This window comes from Rhynchophorus ferrugineus, unplaced genomic scaffold, assembly GCF_030347505.1.
Source record: "Rhynchophorus ferrugineus isolate W39M unplaced genomic scaffold, kcgeb_rfMv2 rfM1, whole genome shotgun sequence".
NCBI lineage: Eukaryota > Metazoa > Arthropoda > Insecta > Coleoptera > Curculionidae > Rhynchophorus > Rhynchophorus ferrugineus.
In genome coordinates, this window is record NW_027472580.1 from 44,861,996 (window position 1) to 44,880,506 (window position 18,511).

General features: G+C 30.6%; 1 protein-coding gene across 1 annotated transcript; it reads right to left on the bottom strand.

Annotated features, from left to right (window-relative positions):
• Positions 1 to 1,755: 1,755 nt before the first annotated feature.
• Y-1 (yellow-1) lies at positions 1,756 to 18,303 on the bottom strand. Its single transcript, XM_076419659.1, has 2 exons — positions 17,620 to 18,303; positions 1,756 to 3,154 (listed from the first exon to the last, which is right to left on the bottom strand). The coding sequence occupies exons 1-2, from the start codon at positions 18,215 to 18,217 to the stop codon at positions 2,076 to 2,078; spliced, it is 1,677 nt and encodes a 558-aa protein (XP_076275774.1). The 5' UTR covers positions 18,218 to 18,303; the 3' UTR covers positions 1,756 to 2,075.
• Between the last annotated feature and the right edge of the window lie 208 nt (positions 18,304 to 18,511).

Here is an 18,511-nt window from a genome sequence, read left to right on the forward strand (position 1 = left end):
CATTTTATTTTATCTCCTTGTTTGGTTTCCATTGATTTTCAAGCTGCTACTTCCTAATAGATTGTAAAATGAAATCTAGGGACACTGCTTCTCCAATCTTAACTATTTATGATCCCTTTTTGAGGGTCGTACTATTGGCGCTCCACGGAGTCCTGTAACGTTCCTCATTATTGAACATGCCCAGTGGGCAATTTTATAAAGATGTTTTTTTTTACCATCCAATAATATTATCATTGATAGTTTTAACTTGTAATTACTAACTTTTTTGAATATTTTTGGTAATATAGGATATTTATATTTTAATGCATTTATATAATTGTTCTAGATATTTCATGACATTTATATTTCCTTTTATAATTAACTGGAATATTACACAGAATCGTGCCATACAGAATATATTAAATAGGAGTAATTTTTAAATATTTAAAAAACCTGCCTTGAAAATATGCAGATAATTTAATCAAATGTTGAACATAAAAAATCGTCACTCTTATAATAGTATCCATTTCGATGCTTCACCACACAAGAAGCCAATACAGAGCATATAATGTTAAAATTATTTTACATTTATCCCAAGAACTTAATATATTGTCGCTACGTCGTTGTCGGTTTTATAATTCTTTCTTAGTAAGTTAGTCTGGCCAGGACAAGCTAAAAATACGAGTGTAAGTAAAAAACTAATGTGTACGTGCTTGTAAAATTCATATGATAATGATAATCGGAAGTGCGTCAGCTGGCACGTAGAGTTAATATTTATCAAGATCATATTTTTTATATTTTTTATTTTTCATGCAACCATTAGTGTTGAAACAGAAGTGGATGATTATTCTTTGATTGCTTTAAAAATAAACCTTATTGCATTAATGAATGCTGAAATGTCTTCAAAAAGTTTTCAGAGTAGTTAAGGGACAAAGATGCACTTCGTATGCAAAGAACGTATGTTCGAATTTTCGTGTTAAATTGTGTGCACATTACCCCTTGATACCTTTAAAGTATCAGCTATTTTATACAAATTGTTCTTAATTTACCTGATATTAATAATTTACCTATATACCTTCGGGTGGCCAGGACATTCTGCACAATTGTGTGCATATTCGTCAATAATGCTCGATTATTTGTTTTTATACAACAGTTATTTTAATAAGACCACTGCCACTTGTAAACTAATAGTTGCAATGACATGATTTGGTTCGAAGGATTATTCAGAAATCATATGGGTCTGTCAACAGTGGTGTCAAACTGTATTTGTATTTCACACATGTTATAGAAGAAATAAATGGATTGTGTACAACAACAGAAATAATGTGCTAGCTGCATCCTTTTTGATGAAACGAAACTGATAGATAAATTAACATGATCTCCTAAAAATGTTTTTTTTTATTAGTCAGATCGGGTATTTTTCAGCTCATTTGTTATTTGTACAAACTTAACCCAAAATGATTGTTTATAGCTGTGCGTCATTCACAATAAGAAGATGGTCATTAAAAGAAACAGGTTTTTCAGAACCAGTCATTATATTATGCACGAATCCGTGAAATAAAATTGTTTATACCGCAAAATAACATGTTCAAACAGAAATTTTATGTTCTTCCACGTTTTCATTCCTTAAAATTAATTACTCGACGAGTATATGAAGGGTATTACGTCCTTGACTGACCATGTTTTATATTTTCAAATATCTGTCATAATTATTACTTTTTTAAAGCTGAAGCGGCTAAATCTGTGTCAAATATTATATATTTTTAAAATGAACAATTCATATATTTATGTTTATTTTATTAATAGAGACATTACAATATTACAACAGTTTAGAAAATTAATGCATATTTGCGATGTCAGTTTGTATTTCTGATACTCTTGACTAGATACATCTTTTGGTAAAATGACTAATTTCTATATTATTCAATTTACATTTTAAATGGTTCAATAATACGAAGTGTCATCAACTTTACTAAACAACAGTTTATAACAGACAATAAGAGCTCTTAACTTAAATTATACAATATGTGTTAGTCTTAATTACATAACGTATATTTACAATATTCTCTACAGAAATATCACAAATTAAAAATCTATCAAAGTAGTGTCATTAAGGCTGAGAAAGTGATAGCTAAAATTATACTGGAAGTAATTTTATTTGCATTGGAGGAAGGTGGTGTTGTGGGTCTTTTATCGACCATCGTTGTACTTGCTGGGGTACTTTGAGATGGTTCTGGTTCAGGTTCGACCTTAGGTTCAGGCTCAGGTTGGGCCTTAGGCTCTGGTTGTGGTTCTGGTTCGGGTTCGGGCTCTGGTTCAGGTTCAGGCTCAGGCTCAGGGGAGGGTTCTGGATCTAATGGTGCTTTGGTTTCAGAATCAGGTTCTGATCTGCCCTCTGGTTCTAATTCAGGTGACAAGTAAGGATCTTGATCTAAGCCAGGATGAAGGGGTTTTAATTCCACTGTTTCTGTAGTGGTAGTTGTTGTTATGGTGGTGGTTGAAGTAGGGGCAGTTCTATTCTCTTCTAAGGCACTGCTGCTGTTGTATGTGTACGAGTCGTCATATAAGTAATTTTTCCCACCAACATTAGAAGCGATTAGTCGGAAATTCGGTTCTTTTAAGTTAAGTTTGCCGTAGATGAATTTATTTAATTTATTAACCAACAGTGTAAGATTTCCGTATTCGTCTAAAGCAAATGAGTTGGGCCATTCTAAATAACGCTCATCCTTGGCAATTATTTTTTGTCCAGTCTGGAAAGGTGTGTGTATGTCCCATCTGGCAATACTGCTGCTTCCCAGTAAACTGTAGTAAAGGATCCCTTTGTTATCCATAATCATGCCAACGCTTTGGGAAGCTTTTAAACCGTGATCAGTAACTAGACCCTGATACTCTCCATTATCGGCACCAAAGTTATCGTTCCTCAAGACGCTGGTGTTAATAGAATAGATGTGTAAGGAAGAAATAGGTGCGTAGAATACTTCACGGTCTTCATTAACGACAATTTTATCGTTACTGGTACGAAGCTTCGGTCCTAAGGCTATGCTAGCAATGTTTAAAGGTGCATTAATACCAACTCCATTCACTCGGAAATAGATGGCGTTGGGGTCAGCGTGCATCGATTGCGAGTGACGAATTTTCCATGAACGGTGTTCCTTCACTGAAAATACAATGATACCTGAAAAGGAAAATTTGAAAGTTAGTTATGAATTAACAAAGTAATATAAAACATATTGTAAGTATTTTAAGAAAAATAATACGCATAGAGATTAATTTACTAATAAATAATATTATGTATGCACGATGTTTAAATAATTTTGAATTAATAATAACTACTGTTGTCTCTTTCTTCATACATGATTATAAAACTAAAATCATTTCGCTACAAGTACAAGCTTAAATTGTTGGATTTAACTATTAGTAGTAATTTATATAAACATTTTAAAGGAAGTGTAGTCATCAAAGGCATCAACGTTGGTTGAATGGAATTTCAATAGCTAATATTATCAATAAATCACCTACATCGTAGGTTAGCGTGTTTTTAGCAAAATTTGGAAAAGACAAATATAATATTCTATACATTTTATATTAAACTTTAATGAAACACATATGAGTTCTGAATGGATTATTGTATGCTCCAATTTCCATTACAAATGCATATCTGGGTCTCGCATTGCCGTTTAGAGACATGCGTCTGTTAATTAAGGTAACGAACGGTACAAGATCAAGAGTGTAGTACGAGTTTAGGTTAAGTGGTCGATGACATTGGTTTGTTTTAGTTCAATTGTGTCATGCGACCGTTTTAGTATAATTCGGGTTAATAATTTAAATTAATTAAATACAAAACATGTTTTGATTAAGGTTTTTTGTATAATTACTATTTCCTTCTGGTTTACTTATATTGTTAATTTAGACGAATTGTACGCTATTCTTCGTTTGTTTACCCTTGGATAAATTAATCCCTTATTTTATATAATTAAAAGCAATATTGTTAAAATAAATAAATGAAATGAATATAAAAATGTGTGATAGCATATTAGAAAGAAAACACAAGAACTGGAGTTAATTAGAAGTCCATTCATTGTATAAATGAGCTCTGTAATATTATAAAAAATTACAATTTGGACGTTACTTGTTCAATGAGTAATATTATGCAGTTCTAATTTACTACAAAATAATTAAGAGTTTCCTATTTGATCTTGTGGTGTAATTGGGTGTATTTACAATATAACATAAATTATAACATTACATTATAAAATTACAGAAAAAAACAGCAGTGCAGTAAGGATCGATGGGTTCTTCTTGACATATACTTGATTTCCAAGTTATTTTAACAACAAATTGTAGGCTGGTTATCAGTAACAATGTATTTATAAAATTATATATATATATATATATATATATATATATGTATATATATATATATATATATATATATATATATATATAATACGTAAATCTATAATGCTAAAACTGCCTTTTTACCTTTTTAAAGTAGGTAGATAAAAAATTTACATATTGTTTTGCCTTTGAATTAATACGATTTATAATATCTAGAAGGCGTTGGGTCAAAGCAAAATAATGACTAATGCCTTGCACAATAACCTGAGGCTAACCGATATTTTTAGATCTTACCTTTTTAGAATGTTCATTAACATGCGGGTCAATAATTTCTTTTTAAACCGAAAAGAACAAGACTTTATATTTGCTGAAAAAAACTAACATTTTTGATTAACCTTCAAGCAATGCATTAACATTAAAATCCTCGTGTGGTTCGAAAGATCTACATTTTGTTCTATTTATTGTGTCGGTGAATATTATAATTAAGAACCAACCGGTTATTTTTATTAACGTTAAAAATGATTAATGCATTATCTGGCTTTGGTATATGGTTTTTAAAAGTCAAGACTGAAGGTGTTCATTTCCCATTAGCGATAAAATTTTAATAAGCAGGATTTATCAATAGTCCATCCATCGTATAGATATATAACCGTAACTGTTAATATTAAATGTCAATTCTAATGTTAACTATATTGCCATGAACAAAAATTGTTTTTTTTAATATCCATTATTTAATGTATTTTATTAAATAAAATTGGGAGCAGTGATCAACTTTTTTGCAATAATAACAGGTCAAATGAAAAGTCAAAAAGCTTCAAAATAGGCCTCAGTTTCGGCGATCACCTCTTTATTCGACGAAAATATCTTTCCAGCGAGCATTTTTTGAGATCTGAGAACAGGAAATAGTCGCTGGTGGTCAGATCTGGAGACTACGGTGGATTAGAAAGCAATTCGTGAATTTCTGCCATCGTTTTCACTGACTTGTGACACGGTGCATTGTCTTGGTGAATCAGCAATTTCTTTTTCTTCAAATGCGGCCGTTTTTCGGCAATTTCGTCTTTCAAACGGCCCGATAACGATACCATTCAAGGTAGTCAATGAAAATTATTCCATGCGCATCCAAAAATACAGACGCCATAACCTTGTCAGCCGACTGTTGCGTTTTTCCACACTTTGGAGCGGTTTCATCGTGTGCAGTCCACTCGGATAACTGTAGATTGGAGTTCGGAGTGAAATGATGGATCTATGTTTCATCCATTGTTACATATCGATGCAAAAACTCGGGTTTATTACGCTTGATCATCGTCAAACATTGCTCCGAATCATCAACTCGTCGTTGTTTTTGGTCAAAAGTGAGCTCGCGCGGCACCCACTTCACACAGAGCTTTCTCATACCTAGATATTCGTGAATGATATGATGTACACGTTCAGTTGAAATCTTTAGAGTGTTTTCTATTTCATTCAATTTCAATTTACTGCTATTCAAAATCATTTTGTGGATTTTTTAAATGTTTTCGTCGGTAACAACCACTTTTCGGCGTCCACTGCGTTCACCGTCTTCGGTGCTTATTTCACCACGTCTAAACTTCATACTAAACTGCATACCAATTCTTGGTTAATTTTCCTGGGACAGTGTTCGAAAACTCGGCATAAAGCCAAGTTTTTGCTTCAACTGTATTTTTCTGTGTTGGCATATAACACTGTGATATTATTTATTTTCATAGGAATGTATTGAATTCTCTTATAGGCAAAATTAATGACAGAACAGGGCCAGATTTAATCACATTGAAACTGATTCTTTATTGCTTGTCCAATTCTTAATTTTGTTTACTGACCTTAGCAATTTAGTTGCTGCTTATTTCAATTCCGAGTTGGATTCACCCTAAAGGCTCCATTTACCGTTTCCTAAATTCCATCCACCATTTGCAATATAAAATTTCAACTATCTTGCAAACTGTCTGGGTATCCTCATATTTAATTTAAAATTAATTCCCTTTAGCTACACCTCATGAAAAGCCTGCATCTATAAAAGTTCTACTTTCTTCATGTGACCTTTTAATTATATTCATATTGATAAGAAAATAGTAAGACAGAGAACTTCTGGTTTGCTCTTGTCACACATTAGTTTTGATCTGATCTATTCGACTGATTAAGGTCAGTCGATTTTTGGAAATTGAAACCGATTTTGAGAAGGCTTTAATCTTAAAGAGATCATTTTAGAAATCCATCGTTGAAATAAATGCTTGTGTCTATTGAAGTTACTGTAAATACAATTGAAAAGCATAAATAATCCGTTTGGTTTCAAAACACTTAGTAGATTGCTTTAATTGCAGATAAATGTTAATAACAACTAGTTTAAAATTATACTTTCAGTATTTATTAGTTATTTCGATATATTTAAAAAATGCGCATCAAAGTGGAAATTTATAGTGTTTAAAAGTGACTGACCAAATGGTAAAGAATACTTACTATTCTTGAAGTAGAAGTAGATGTACTGAAATCATGTATGCTTTCAAAAATAAAATTGGTTAAATTTTAGACTATAATTTTCGTACCACTTAATAGAATTAGCGACAGAGGTACGAAAGTAGATAATTAAATTTACATATTGGTGCTAAAATAAAAAATATAGCATAACTATTGGTTTTGTTGAAAAATATTTATTTAAAAAGCTTGTAAACTAAACGTAGAAGATATGTCCTAATTTGTATCACTATATTTTTATATATGGTTAAAAATGAATAGTCTCCAAACATAATAAAAAACTGTCTTTAACAGGGATTGGTGCTACCATTATATTATTTGTACAAAATGTATAAATTAATGCTGATTAATTTTTAGTTCATGGTTAAGATTATTGATTTTACGTAAATTAATATTTAACTTTGCAGTTTCTCACACTTGCTTTGGAAATCGTGCAAATGGAAAACATCTGGTTGCATAATACTACTAGAGACTAGATAAATATTTCAGAAAGTGTTAGAGAGCATACGAGTATTTTTAAAGCAAATAAATGACTGTATTAGTAGTCAAATAGCGACTGTTGCGTTGTTTCGAATACCAAGTCATAAAAATTCATTATAACATCATGCAAATTGATTATTTTCAATTATATTTAAATTATCCTCTGGGGAAAACATGCACGACGTTTTCCAAGGTTTAAGACGACGAACTGCGTATATCTTATATAGAACTATTAAATTTAGAAACTTTTAATTCGAATTATTTAGGATTGTCTAACGGAAGCGAAGTTTGTAATTTTAGGAGCGTGAATTAATTTATATTTTGAGAACACCATTTTCGACATATTTTCTTAAAAGAGATATATATTTTTCTTGAAATTGAATACAGCATCTACTTTGAAAATTTCAAAAAACGTTTACATATGTGGGGATTATTCTAAAAGACATACTATAAATTTGGAAAAGCACTTTTAATCTTACTAGTTTTCTGCTATGATGCCACAGTCATTACATATTTAAAACGAAAATGAGATGCTTTACGCCAACCACTGACGAATTTGCCCATAAGTAATTTAGCTCATTGCTTAGGGCATTACGTCTTGGGGGGCATCAGAAATACCACCAAAAATGCTACTACACGATAGGTGATACTAGTTTACTTATGGATAATGGAGCCCACAGTCCTGGATTGCTAGAGTATCAAGTTCGGAACTGACTCCAGCCATTATAATCATCACATATTGTTATATCAGGTTTACGACTTTACGTTTAGGACAGCGCGCAGGATGTCGGGAGATTGAAGCGGACCGAACCATATGAACTTATATAAAGTGTATACCATTAGTGTATACTAAAGCTATAAGTTATTATAATTTTATAAATGAGGAATACATATTGATGTATTTTCGTCTTGCTTGTGAATTAATCGAAGTATAAATGAAATGTAGTAATAAATTAATTTATAATTAAGATTGTACTAAGTGTATCTAATAAAGATGTTATAAAAAAATCTATGGCAGATGATTAAGTTAAGTAATGATCCCAATCTTCGGAAAATCAACTAGGAATATGGAACATCTTGAAAAATAATGAAATACCGATTTTTAAAAATCCTTGAAAATCAATTCACAATATTAATATATTAGATGATTACATGTATTATGATTAACCTTTCACTTTAAAAATACATTTATTGACAAATAATTGGTACACTCTTTATTATTGACAATATTTTGCGTTATTTTGTCATTTCTCTGGTAACATAGTAATACCATGACCAAAGAATGATTTTATATAACAGTTTCCTTCAATTTTAGCAAATAAAAGAAATGAATGCCGAAAATGCAATTTTGAGGGTTTCATGATTAGCATATGTATACATTGAGTAATTCAATAATAATGAATAGAAAATTGTAATTCTATGTAGACAAATGTTAAAACCATCAAATTAACAGATAGTTTAGGCTGTTTTGCAATTTTTCAAATTTATACTTCGCAATTTCATTAATACATATCAAATTAAAAGCGAAGAAATTTATGTACATGTGCAAATATATAATATACAAAATTAAAATCGTGTGTTTTATTAGCTAAGCTAATATATACTAAAATAATTATTTTTTAAAACTTTCAGGTGGCTAAAACTACTACTTTTTAAATAATGGCAAATAAAAATGCATATAATTATTAATAACTTTGTTAGAAGCCACACTTACAAAACTTATTTTAAAACTTGTCGTGCAACTCCTTAATAATATATTTTGAGTACTTCTAATATATATTTAAATAGTTATAACTTGAATAATTTTTTAACAGACGTCATTCACTTATACTGACAGTTAAATTTTTATTAAAAAGTAAGTAAAACAAAAAATAAGAAACATAAACTTTAGATTTTATTATATTATATAATAAAGTCTAATATATAATTTTATTAATTTGCAACTCACATTACATTAACAGTACACCTGTTCCTGTTGCCTAGATTTACAACAAATATTTTAACCGTTACCGTACCATTTCAGTAGTTTTTCCGGTAGAGCCAAATATAGCGAGCAATGGTAACGTACAGAGAGAACCCGTTAGTGATTAGACAACCATTAAAATCATCTATTCCATATCTGTCATTCGATGTTAAAAGGTACGCGAACGACCATTGACCAGAATGTTTTAAATATTCCGTAGGATGGCAAACTTCCATCGTAGGAGTTGTATTTTGCATACCGATTGTCCGTTGTCATTTAATATTCATAGAGGTGTCGATGAGAGTGTAAAGAAAAACGATAGTAATCGAGATGTGTGTGTTATTAATTTGAAACAGAATGCTCTTTAGATTGAATATCCTTTCGTGCGAATCTATTTTTTAAATCCCTTAAAGTAAAATCATTTCAGTACCCTTAAGATTTGATAAAAATAGTTTTAGTTGATACTTGTTGCACATATGCTAATGGAGATTAATCAAAATCTTCGAAGGTTATTACGTCTACCTGAGAACTCTGTAGAAGGTCAAGAGCTTCTGACATTCGTCCCATTTGAAAAAAATGACACCATAAACTCAAAGAAGCCATTGGAAATACATCACAATTTTTGTCATATCTCTTAGTAAAGAGCGTTACATCATCTCCCAGTTATTTTTTCGTCTAGCTTGTACTTTAAACTATGAATGGAAAATAAACGGATGTGTATTTATGTGAAGGTTATATAACAATATGTTTTAGTTTGTGTTTGTATTTTGTTAAAAGTTTACCATATACTTTCATGCTGAATGGAAAAGGGATGAATTAGCTGGTAGTTATTCATGAATTATGAATGGAAAACAGAGGTGTAATACTTAAAAAATAAGATAAGTGCCAGAAAACTAATTCGCGATAATCGAAAAGCTGTTTTTAAATAAAAGTGATTTGGAATAAAAATGATTTCACATGATGAATTAAAAAAGTGTATTGAGAAACGTTTACGAGTAAACAAAGAAAAGATTATTTTTAATCAGATAAGTCCATGTAGTTAAATGAGCGAACCATTATCCAAAACAAAAAATTTATAATGTAAAAGTTATGTACTTTTAAAAAATATATAAAAACCTAGCTAATGGAAAACGAAATTGAAAAATGAATATCACTACAAATATTATTAACTTATTTATAACTTTTATTAAGTACTACTATTTTATCATCATCGGACAAGAAACGAATTTTGTGGCAAGTATTTTTCATCAATTTTTATAATTTTTATTGAAATAAGTTCCAGTCTCTATAGGCCATTGCAACTGATCTGGTCAGATGATAGTCGAATGGAGCAGCATCTGTAGAATGCTGCGATTAGGGTAGGACATTTTATTTGAGTATTTGAAAATATTTTTGAGCGCTTTTAAGACGCGAGTAAGAAATAAATTGATTGAAAATACCAACTGGGGGTTTATCTGGACTGGACCTGCAGTGGGCTCCGAACCACGGTCCTCAGCATTAAGCTTGCCGACTGGTGAGTGGCCAACTTAGAATTATTCCAGAAGATATGCAGTTCTTTCCTTGACAGATTTTACACTCTTGCCTAGGACAATCACAAATATTAAACAATCATAAATATAAATTTACGACCATGTCCCAGCAGGATTCGAACCCGCGACTATGGCAACAGTAGGTGGACCGTCCTGTCGCCTTTACCACTGTGCCAACCACGCCGGCCAATTTTATATTGTCATAAAGATGACACTATAAATCATAACGAACAATATATTTATTTAAATAAAATAATTTTTCTAATTATGAACTATATTTAGCAATTGTAACAATAAAAAGGAACTTTTGTGTAATAAACATTTTTAGTTTAAGTCGTAGAAGTAAGATTAATCATTCTGTGATTTAGATGAAAAGAATTTTTTTTCTATTATCTCTAAGAGAATACACCTGAGGAATGGCAAGATATAGTGAGTAATACAAAATGACCTTTCGTCGATTTTTAGTTAAGATCGTTTAAATATATTTGTGTTTTTTTCAGCTGTAAATATAACATTAGTTTATTAATTATTTGTAATTGGAGACGTCAGTTGCTATCATGCTTTTTTGGTAAACATGATCACGAATATATCATTCATATATTATGTAATAATAAAAGTATTTTACAGATGTTGAAAAGGATGTGTTTATTTTAAAATTACTGTTATACAATAAAGTTATGTTATGTTTCTTTTGGTTACCACCTAAATGACACATATCTGTCTGGAAATGATGTATATATGTTCAGAATAATTGACTTTTATTAATGCAATTGTTATTATTAGTTTTTAAATTAGATTTCTCTTTTTCACAATCTGAAAATATCTCTACTACCTAGAGTAGAATAGAGAAGTGCCCAGAAGAGACGTAGAACTCAGAAATCACCTAAGTTTAATTTTTGTCATATTTTACATTTTTTTCTTATCGACACTGTCGAATTGGAGCGTGTCAGCCGAAGCACACTAGATCTTATTCTAAATTTGATAGTATATGTTTCATACTGTGAGGCTGACATGAACAGACAGGATGGTAATCTTGAAAAACGTGCCTCTTACTCGTTGACCTTTTTTGCTATTACTGGATTCTTCGTAAGAATCACTTGTTCAAAATGTTCACTTAACATTAGTAGATCTTAGCATTGATAGGTTCATTCGATCTTAGCAGCTAGTAACATAGAATGCCATTGTACTTCTAGCGCATCCGTCATGAAGTTGTTCTCTCCTATTAATGTTATGATTTTCTTATTTTGGTTACCCATTTTTTATAATCAGTTACCATATAATACAGAAAAGACTTCTAACATATGTATAAAAAAATACGATGCCTAAAATTTTCTATAACACATAAATGTCATAGAAAAATGCAACGAAAAAAAAAATGGAACTCTACTGCATAAAAATTATTCGTTTGCTTCCGTTTTGGTATTTTTATGTGAAACATTAGTCACGCTCTGGTCACCTAATCCCTGAAAAATTTGAAATATTAAATTCTTGGAAAAGTCCAGCAAGATAAATCGATGTTGATATGAGTCGAGTATCTATGAGTCGCATTGACAACACAAACTGTATTGAATGATTTACACAAAGCTGTTCAGCAAAAGAAACTCAACGAAAAACATGAATTAGAATCTGCAATGCGCTGATGAAAAGCAATAAAACTGGGCCATTTCTAAAGTGCGCCATAGCCGGTGATGAGAACTGGATTACGTACGTCACGTAGTAAGTGTTTGCAAAGACAAGATCGACGCTGTGAGTCGCTACAATGGAAGCCACCACGATCTACTTCGAATTGGGTAGATTATAGGTTTCCAAATCTACTGTTTAAAATTACAGATATTGCGCGAGGTAAATGAAATAAAATGTACTAAACTAAATAATAGGAAAGGTGTTGTGTTTCACGACCGCACCACACAATTCTTTGAAGTCCCAAAGATATCGGAGAGTTTATTTGGAAAGTTTTGACGTTTGACACCGTATAGTCCAGACAATGGATCAGCATATCACTTGATATGAACTCCTTCAATAGAATTAAGTTTAAAAGAATTTTCAAAAGAAGCATGTTAGAATCATCTTCCCAACAATAATAATTAAATAAATAATAATTGTCAATAATATTGGAGAATATTTCATTTAAATAAATGTATTTTTTCTTATTCTTTTATTAAGTATCTAGTAATTTTTTAAATTAAATTGTATTGACCATTTCGATTGAACTTTTGGTGGGTATATTAGTACAGCGAAACATAACATAAAATCGATAATATTTATGTTTTTGTCGCTATACCAAATCAATGTTTCTTAGAAACCACATTGTTTCATATATAGCATTCATAAATTGTCATATAAATTTTAATATTATTTAAAACAAATAACAAATTTTACAAATATTTTACCGAACGTGCATAATAACTACTCGTTTAAAACTAATAAAATATTTTATCAGTATACGATTACACACAAACTCCGTCCTTCGTTGGGTATATGCAATTTTAGTTGAATGAACTGAAGACGAATAATCGTATTAAAATCCAATTAACTTAATGTCTAACCAAAACGCAATAGTAGCTTGAGCGAGGAAATTTTCATATGAATAAAAAATTCCAATTTTAACTAGAAATCAGTAACTTGCATAGCCGGCTTGGTTGGCGCAGTGGTAAAGGCGACCGGACGGTCCACCTACTGTTGCGATAGTCGCGGGTTCAAATCCTGCTGGGGCATGGTGGTAAATGTATGTTTATGATTGTTTAATATTTATGATTGTCTTAGGCAAGAGTGTAAAATCCGACAAGGAAAAAGATCCCAGTCACGCCAGTAACCAGGTTTAATGCCGAGCACCTTGGTTTGGAGCTCACGTTAAACTGTAGGTCCAGTCCAGATAAACCCTCGTTGGTAAAAAGGAGATTTTAAAATATTTAAAAAAGTATCTTATATATTATGATACTAAAAAGGAAATTTGAATTAAAATAAGTATAAAAGTTTTCTTAAAAATATAGAAATCGAATTTACTTAATTCAATTTCAGTATATATTAAAATTTGATAAAATTAAAATTTTTAGTTATGTGTTATTTTATAACTGAAATATTTAGTTAGTAAGAAAACAGTGCCCAAATATATTTCTTAAAATATCTTTAAATGCGTCTATATAAATATCCATAATTTCATAATTCCATAATTTTACTGTTAAGTGTGTTCTGTATATTCTTCATGAATTAAAATAACTTTAATAAATAAGAGTTTTCTCCAAAGAACATTGATGTTCAAATAAAAGTAATATGACTGAAATTATGTAAATTATTTTGGAATCACATGTTACGTTAAAATATTTGAAATGTTCATTGAATAATATTTACATGAATTATTTTTTTTCTATACTGTGAGCAACAAATAATAAACATTAAGTTCGTACATCAAGTTTTATTGCTTAATTTCCACGTCATTTCTTGTTGGACTACTAAGAATTCCGTGTTTTTCAAACGCTAACATGTTTGTACATTTTTATTAGGTACGCTATTTAATTTTTAAAGGTTTAAAAGTTTTTAAACTTAAAATAATTATTTTTGTAATCAGAAAACTAATTTTTCTTCAAGTTAAAGATCATCTACAAACATCAAGTGAAACATCATATATATGTGATAATGTTATATATTAATAATTTAGGATCATCAAGTTTAGGATTTTTAAACATCATAAACACATCACATCTAAAGTAAATCATCACAAGTAAAACATCTAGTTAATAAGCACACGTAATAGCGGCCAACCATATTTCTTATAATATTTGTGATATATAAAATACAAATTTATTTAACACTGCCTTGTTAGCTACTGTTTAATTAACATTAAAAAGCAAGGAAAAATATAAATACGTCACTGTGTACTTTGTATATCTATTGTTAAATGATGTTATTGCGTATTTTCAACATTAAGAGTCGTTTTAAAGTAAACAATTTTGAAATATTTTAAAATTAAGCAAACTTTATTAAGCTTTTTCTTATAACTTAATGAATTTCCTCGCATCTCAGGATGGCATAAATACGCATTCATCGTAAAGAGATGTTATATAAGGTTTCATTGCGCAAGGCCGCTGTTAACTATGTTGATCCCTTTCAGATATATCGTATAACTCCCATGGATTAATTTTAGTGATCTTATCAATAATGGCTTTTGGTTTTTTTGTAAAACAAGGCACTTGTAGTCGGATAACCACACGTATGTAATATTGCATTATGAATAATAAAATGTTAATAACTTATTATAAAAATAACGTTTATCAGATTTTTGTATTAGATAAACTTTGTATTGTTACCTCTATCTGTATTTAATATAGTCTATATTACAAATTTTTTGTTATATTTTGGAGTCTCCTTTTTACAAATTAGGGTTTATCTTGACTGGGTCTGTTGCTTAAGGTGGGCCCAAAAGACATCCGGTCTTACCTAGCTTGGTTACTGATGGATTTTATTTAGGATTTTACACTCTTGGCTTATGGAACAATTAGAATTACGATTACAAAAACAAATTTACAACCTTGCCCCAGCAGAATTCGAACTCGAGACTGTCGCAGTAGTAGGAGAACCGTCCGCTTGCCTTGAGCACTGCTTCAACCAAGCCGGCTGTTTGTATTTCGGTTCCTTTTATTTTAATTTTATACAATATTTTGGTTCAAATAAACTTAGTTTTATTGACCATTGTACATTGTGTGATAAAACATAATTTTAGTATAATTTATAAGTTTTATATGTTCCTGTAGATCAAATTTAGAATGGCTACTTGTTAACCTTCTGGTGTTCCGACCATCGTCATTTCCTCACGATCTTAAGAAAAACATATAGGCACACATATGGTGATGGTTATGGCCTGATTGAAATTGCATTCAAAGTAGGTTATAGTTAATTTGAATAGACAGTGACATCAGAAAGCATTGTTTATAATATGAATAATTATATGCTCGTAATTTTGCTGAAATGTATGTAATGTTTTTTATCAGCTCCGAAAATGTCGAATATGTCGAGTATTGTCAGAAATAGAGAATAAAAACTTTGCGTAGTTAATGACCTCGATATATCCATATATTTTATATTTTCTCAGTGTTTTTATATCGGACTCTTTAAGATTCACTTGGGCAAAAATAAAACGTTTTATAGCATAACTTGTGACACTTTTAAACTGTTTATGAATGTGTTACAGTACTGTTTATAGCGTTTATTTCCTGAATTGAATAAAACGATACGTCTCCATTGTTAAATAAAAAAACATTTGTACTGTAACTATTATTTACATCAATCAATTCTTAATATAAATTTCAACCATGAATCATAACAAAATTTTGCTAAAGGTTTAGAAACCTTTTTAAAGAAATGATTGGATGAAGATGTATGTCAAGCAAGTCAAGAACTCATAACAGCATAAGTGTCGTTTAAGTTTACATTTAGCTTTTAGTATTGTCCTTGTGAAGTTGTTTAAAGGTACATTGATAACGCTGCATTTAAATTAAATTTATTCGAGCTGTTGTATTCATTAGAAATCAATTAATTTAATTGTTGAATAAACACAACAATTTTAGTCTATGAAGGAGTCGTTGATGATGTTTCACTTAAAATAATTAACTTTCTTGTTAAATTAAAACTAATTTTCTGACAATTGCAAACAATAATTATTTTAAGTAAAATGTTCTTTAAAAGTGAAGTATCATACCTAATAATAAATTTACAAACTTGTTGTTTTAATAATACGAAATTCTCTAGTCGTTCAACAACTGGAAATTAAGTAATAAAACTAGTTGTACGAACTTAAAGCTTATTATTTGCTGTTTATATCACAGACCCAAAAAAATTCATGCAAATTTTATTCAACGAACATTTAAAATATTTTAACATAAGACGTGATGACATAAAATAATTTACATATTTTCAGTCATAGTCCATTTATATGAACGTCAATGTTTTTTTGGGGAAATCTGCTTGAATAATTTCTACACGAGAAAGTGTTTGTTTTTAAAATTGTGTTTTTTAAATATTTTTACATGCGAAATTTGTTTATATATTTTTAGTTAAATTCAGTAACTTAAATTTAAGTGTAATTTGAGGAAATGTATTTAAATTATTTCTTGATGGAAAATTAAAAAAATATATATGTTGATGCAAAGTATTGTTGAATATTGTAATTTATTGTGTCAGTTACTGAGAGTATTATACGATTTTAGGAATCGCTTACTAACTTTTGAGCTTTTTTGGGTGAATAGTTGTTGAATTTTGTTAAATAAAGTTACTAATTAGGTGTATTAAAGTGTTGCAATTTCCTGAATTTGGATCATCGATTTTGATCTTTCAGATAGCTTCCGGTAGTGTTATCTGTTTAGCATTCTTTGGAATATTAAATTTTGGCAATTTTTGAAGACTATAACTAAGACTATATGGAGAGTGAACAACGTATATATTATATTAGCGTAACTGAGATGATTATTACTGATGATTATGAATTGATTACGATACTTCTGGTAAGTAAGATGATTTTGTATGGTTTCTCTACGATGAACTATGATTTTTTTTGTAAAGATAAAAATGAGTGCCATACTAATTGTAATTATATCGAGACATTTTAAACTTCTTTATTTCTAGTTTTTTGTTGAATTCATTTAATTTGATATAATAGCTTCAAAGTTTTATTTAATGTATTATGTGTAATACTAAATGTATATAAACTTGACCAACGAGTGATTCATGATTTTTGACATTTTAAATAGTAACGCATCATTCATCGTAGGAAGCTATGGCAATTGAAGGACGTTTACCGTGAAAGTATGGTCTAAATCAATTCCTTATAATTGTATGTTTTATTCTCGAACCTACCTGGATCTCTTCCACTATTATCAGTGATGTAAGCGTAACCGCCATCGGTCTCATCTACCGCAATATCGTAAAGAAAGCTTCCATTGAAATTGGCCACGTTATCAGGAAAGGTATAACTGAAGACGATTTTCTTTTCATCGATACTGTATTGGATCAGTTTCGGTTGGCATTTTACGACGGGTTCTTGTTCCATCGTTGCCGTTCTGCCGCCATCGATGATCCAGATGCGTCCCTTCGAATCGATTTCGATATTTTGCACGTTTTGCAGGGACTCACAGTTGCCAGCTTCGTTCATATCCCAGGATGGGAACGGAGTAAAAAGTGGCGAGGTATCGTTGGTGATTCCCGCTGGGATTCGGGCCAACGTCGCCGGGACACCAGATTTCATCCTGGGGAAGGTTACATAGTAGAAATCGTCAAAGTATTTAATACCGGCGGGTATATTATTCTCGGGGATGTAGTTCTTGTTCTTTACGGCATCCTGGTAAGATACTGCGTCCGGCCAGGTGAAGTTAACGTAGCTCCATTCGCGTACGACTTTGAATTTCGCGACCGCTACCGACACGAATAGGAACAGCAAGAGCGCTCGCACTATCATGACTAATAACCGTCTTCTATCGGGGAACTGTGCTATACTGAGGATGATTCTGTTGTCGTGGTTGCTTTATATCGATAGGTGATGGATACTAAACGGTCGATGGTCGTATATGTAAACACGCACATTGGGTTTTTCTATTGCCATTGAATGAAGTCGTCGAAACCTGATTTTAAAAAATAAATAAAGAATTGCATTCAGTCAGATACGGTTAATAAATAAAGGTTTTTTTCGTTAATTTCAAGTTTGAATTTTAAGTTAACAAATAGCGGCGTCAGGAATCATTGTTTATAACAT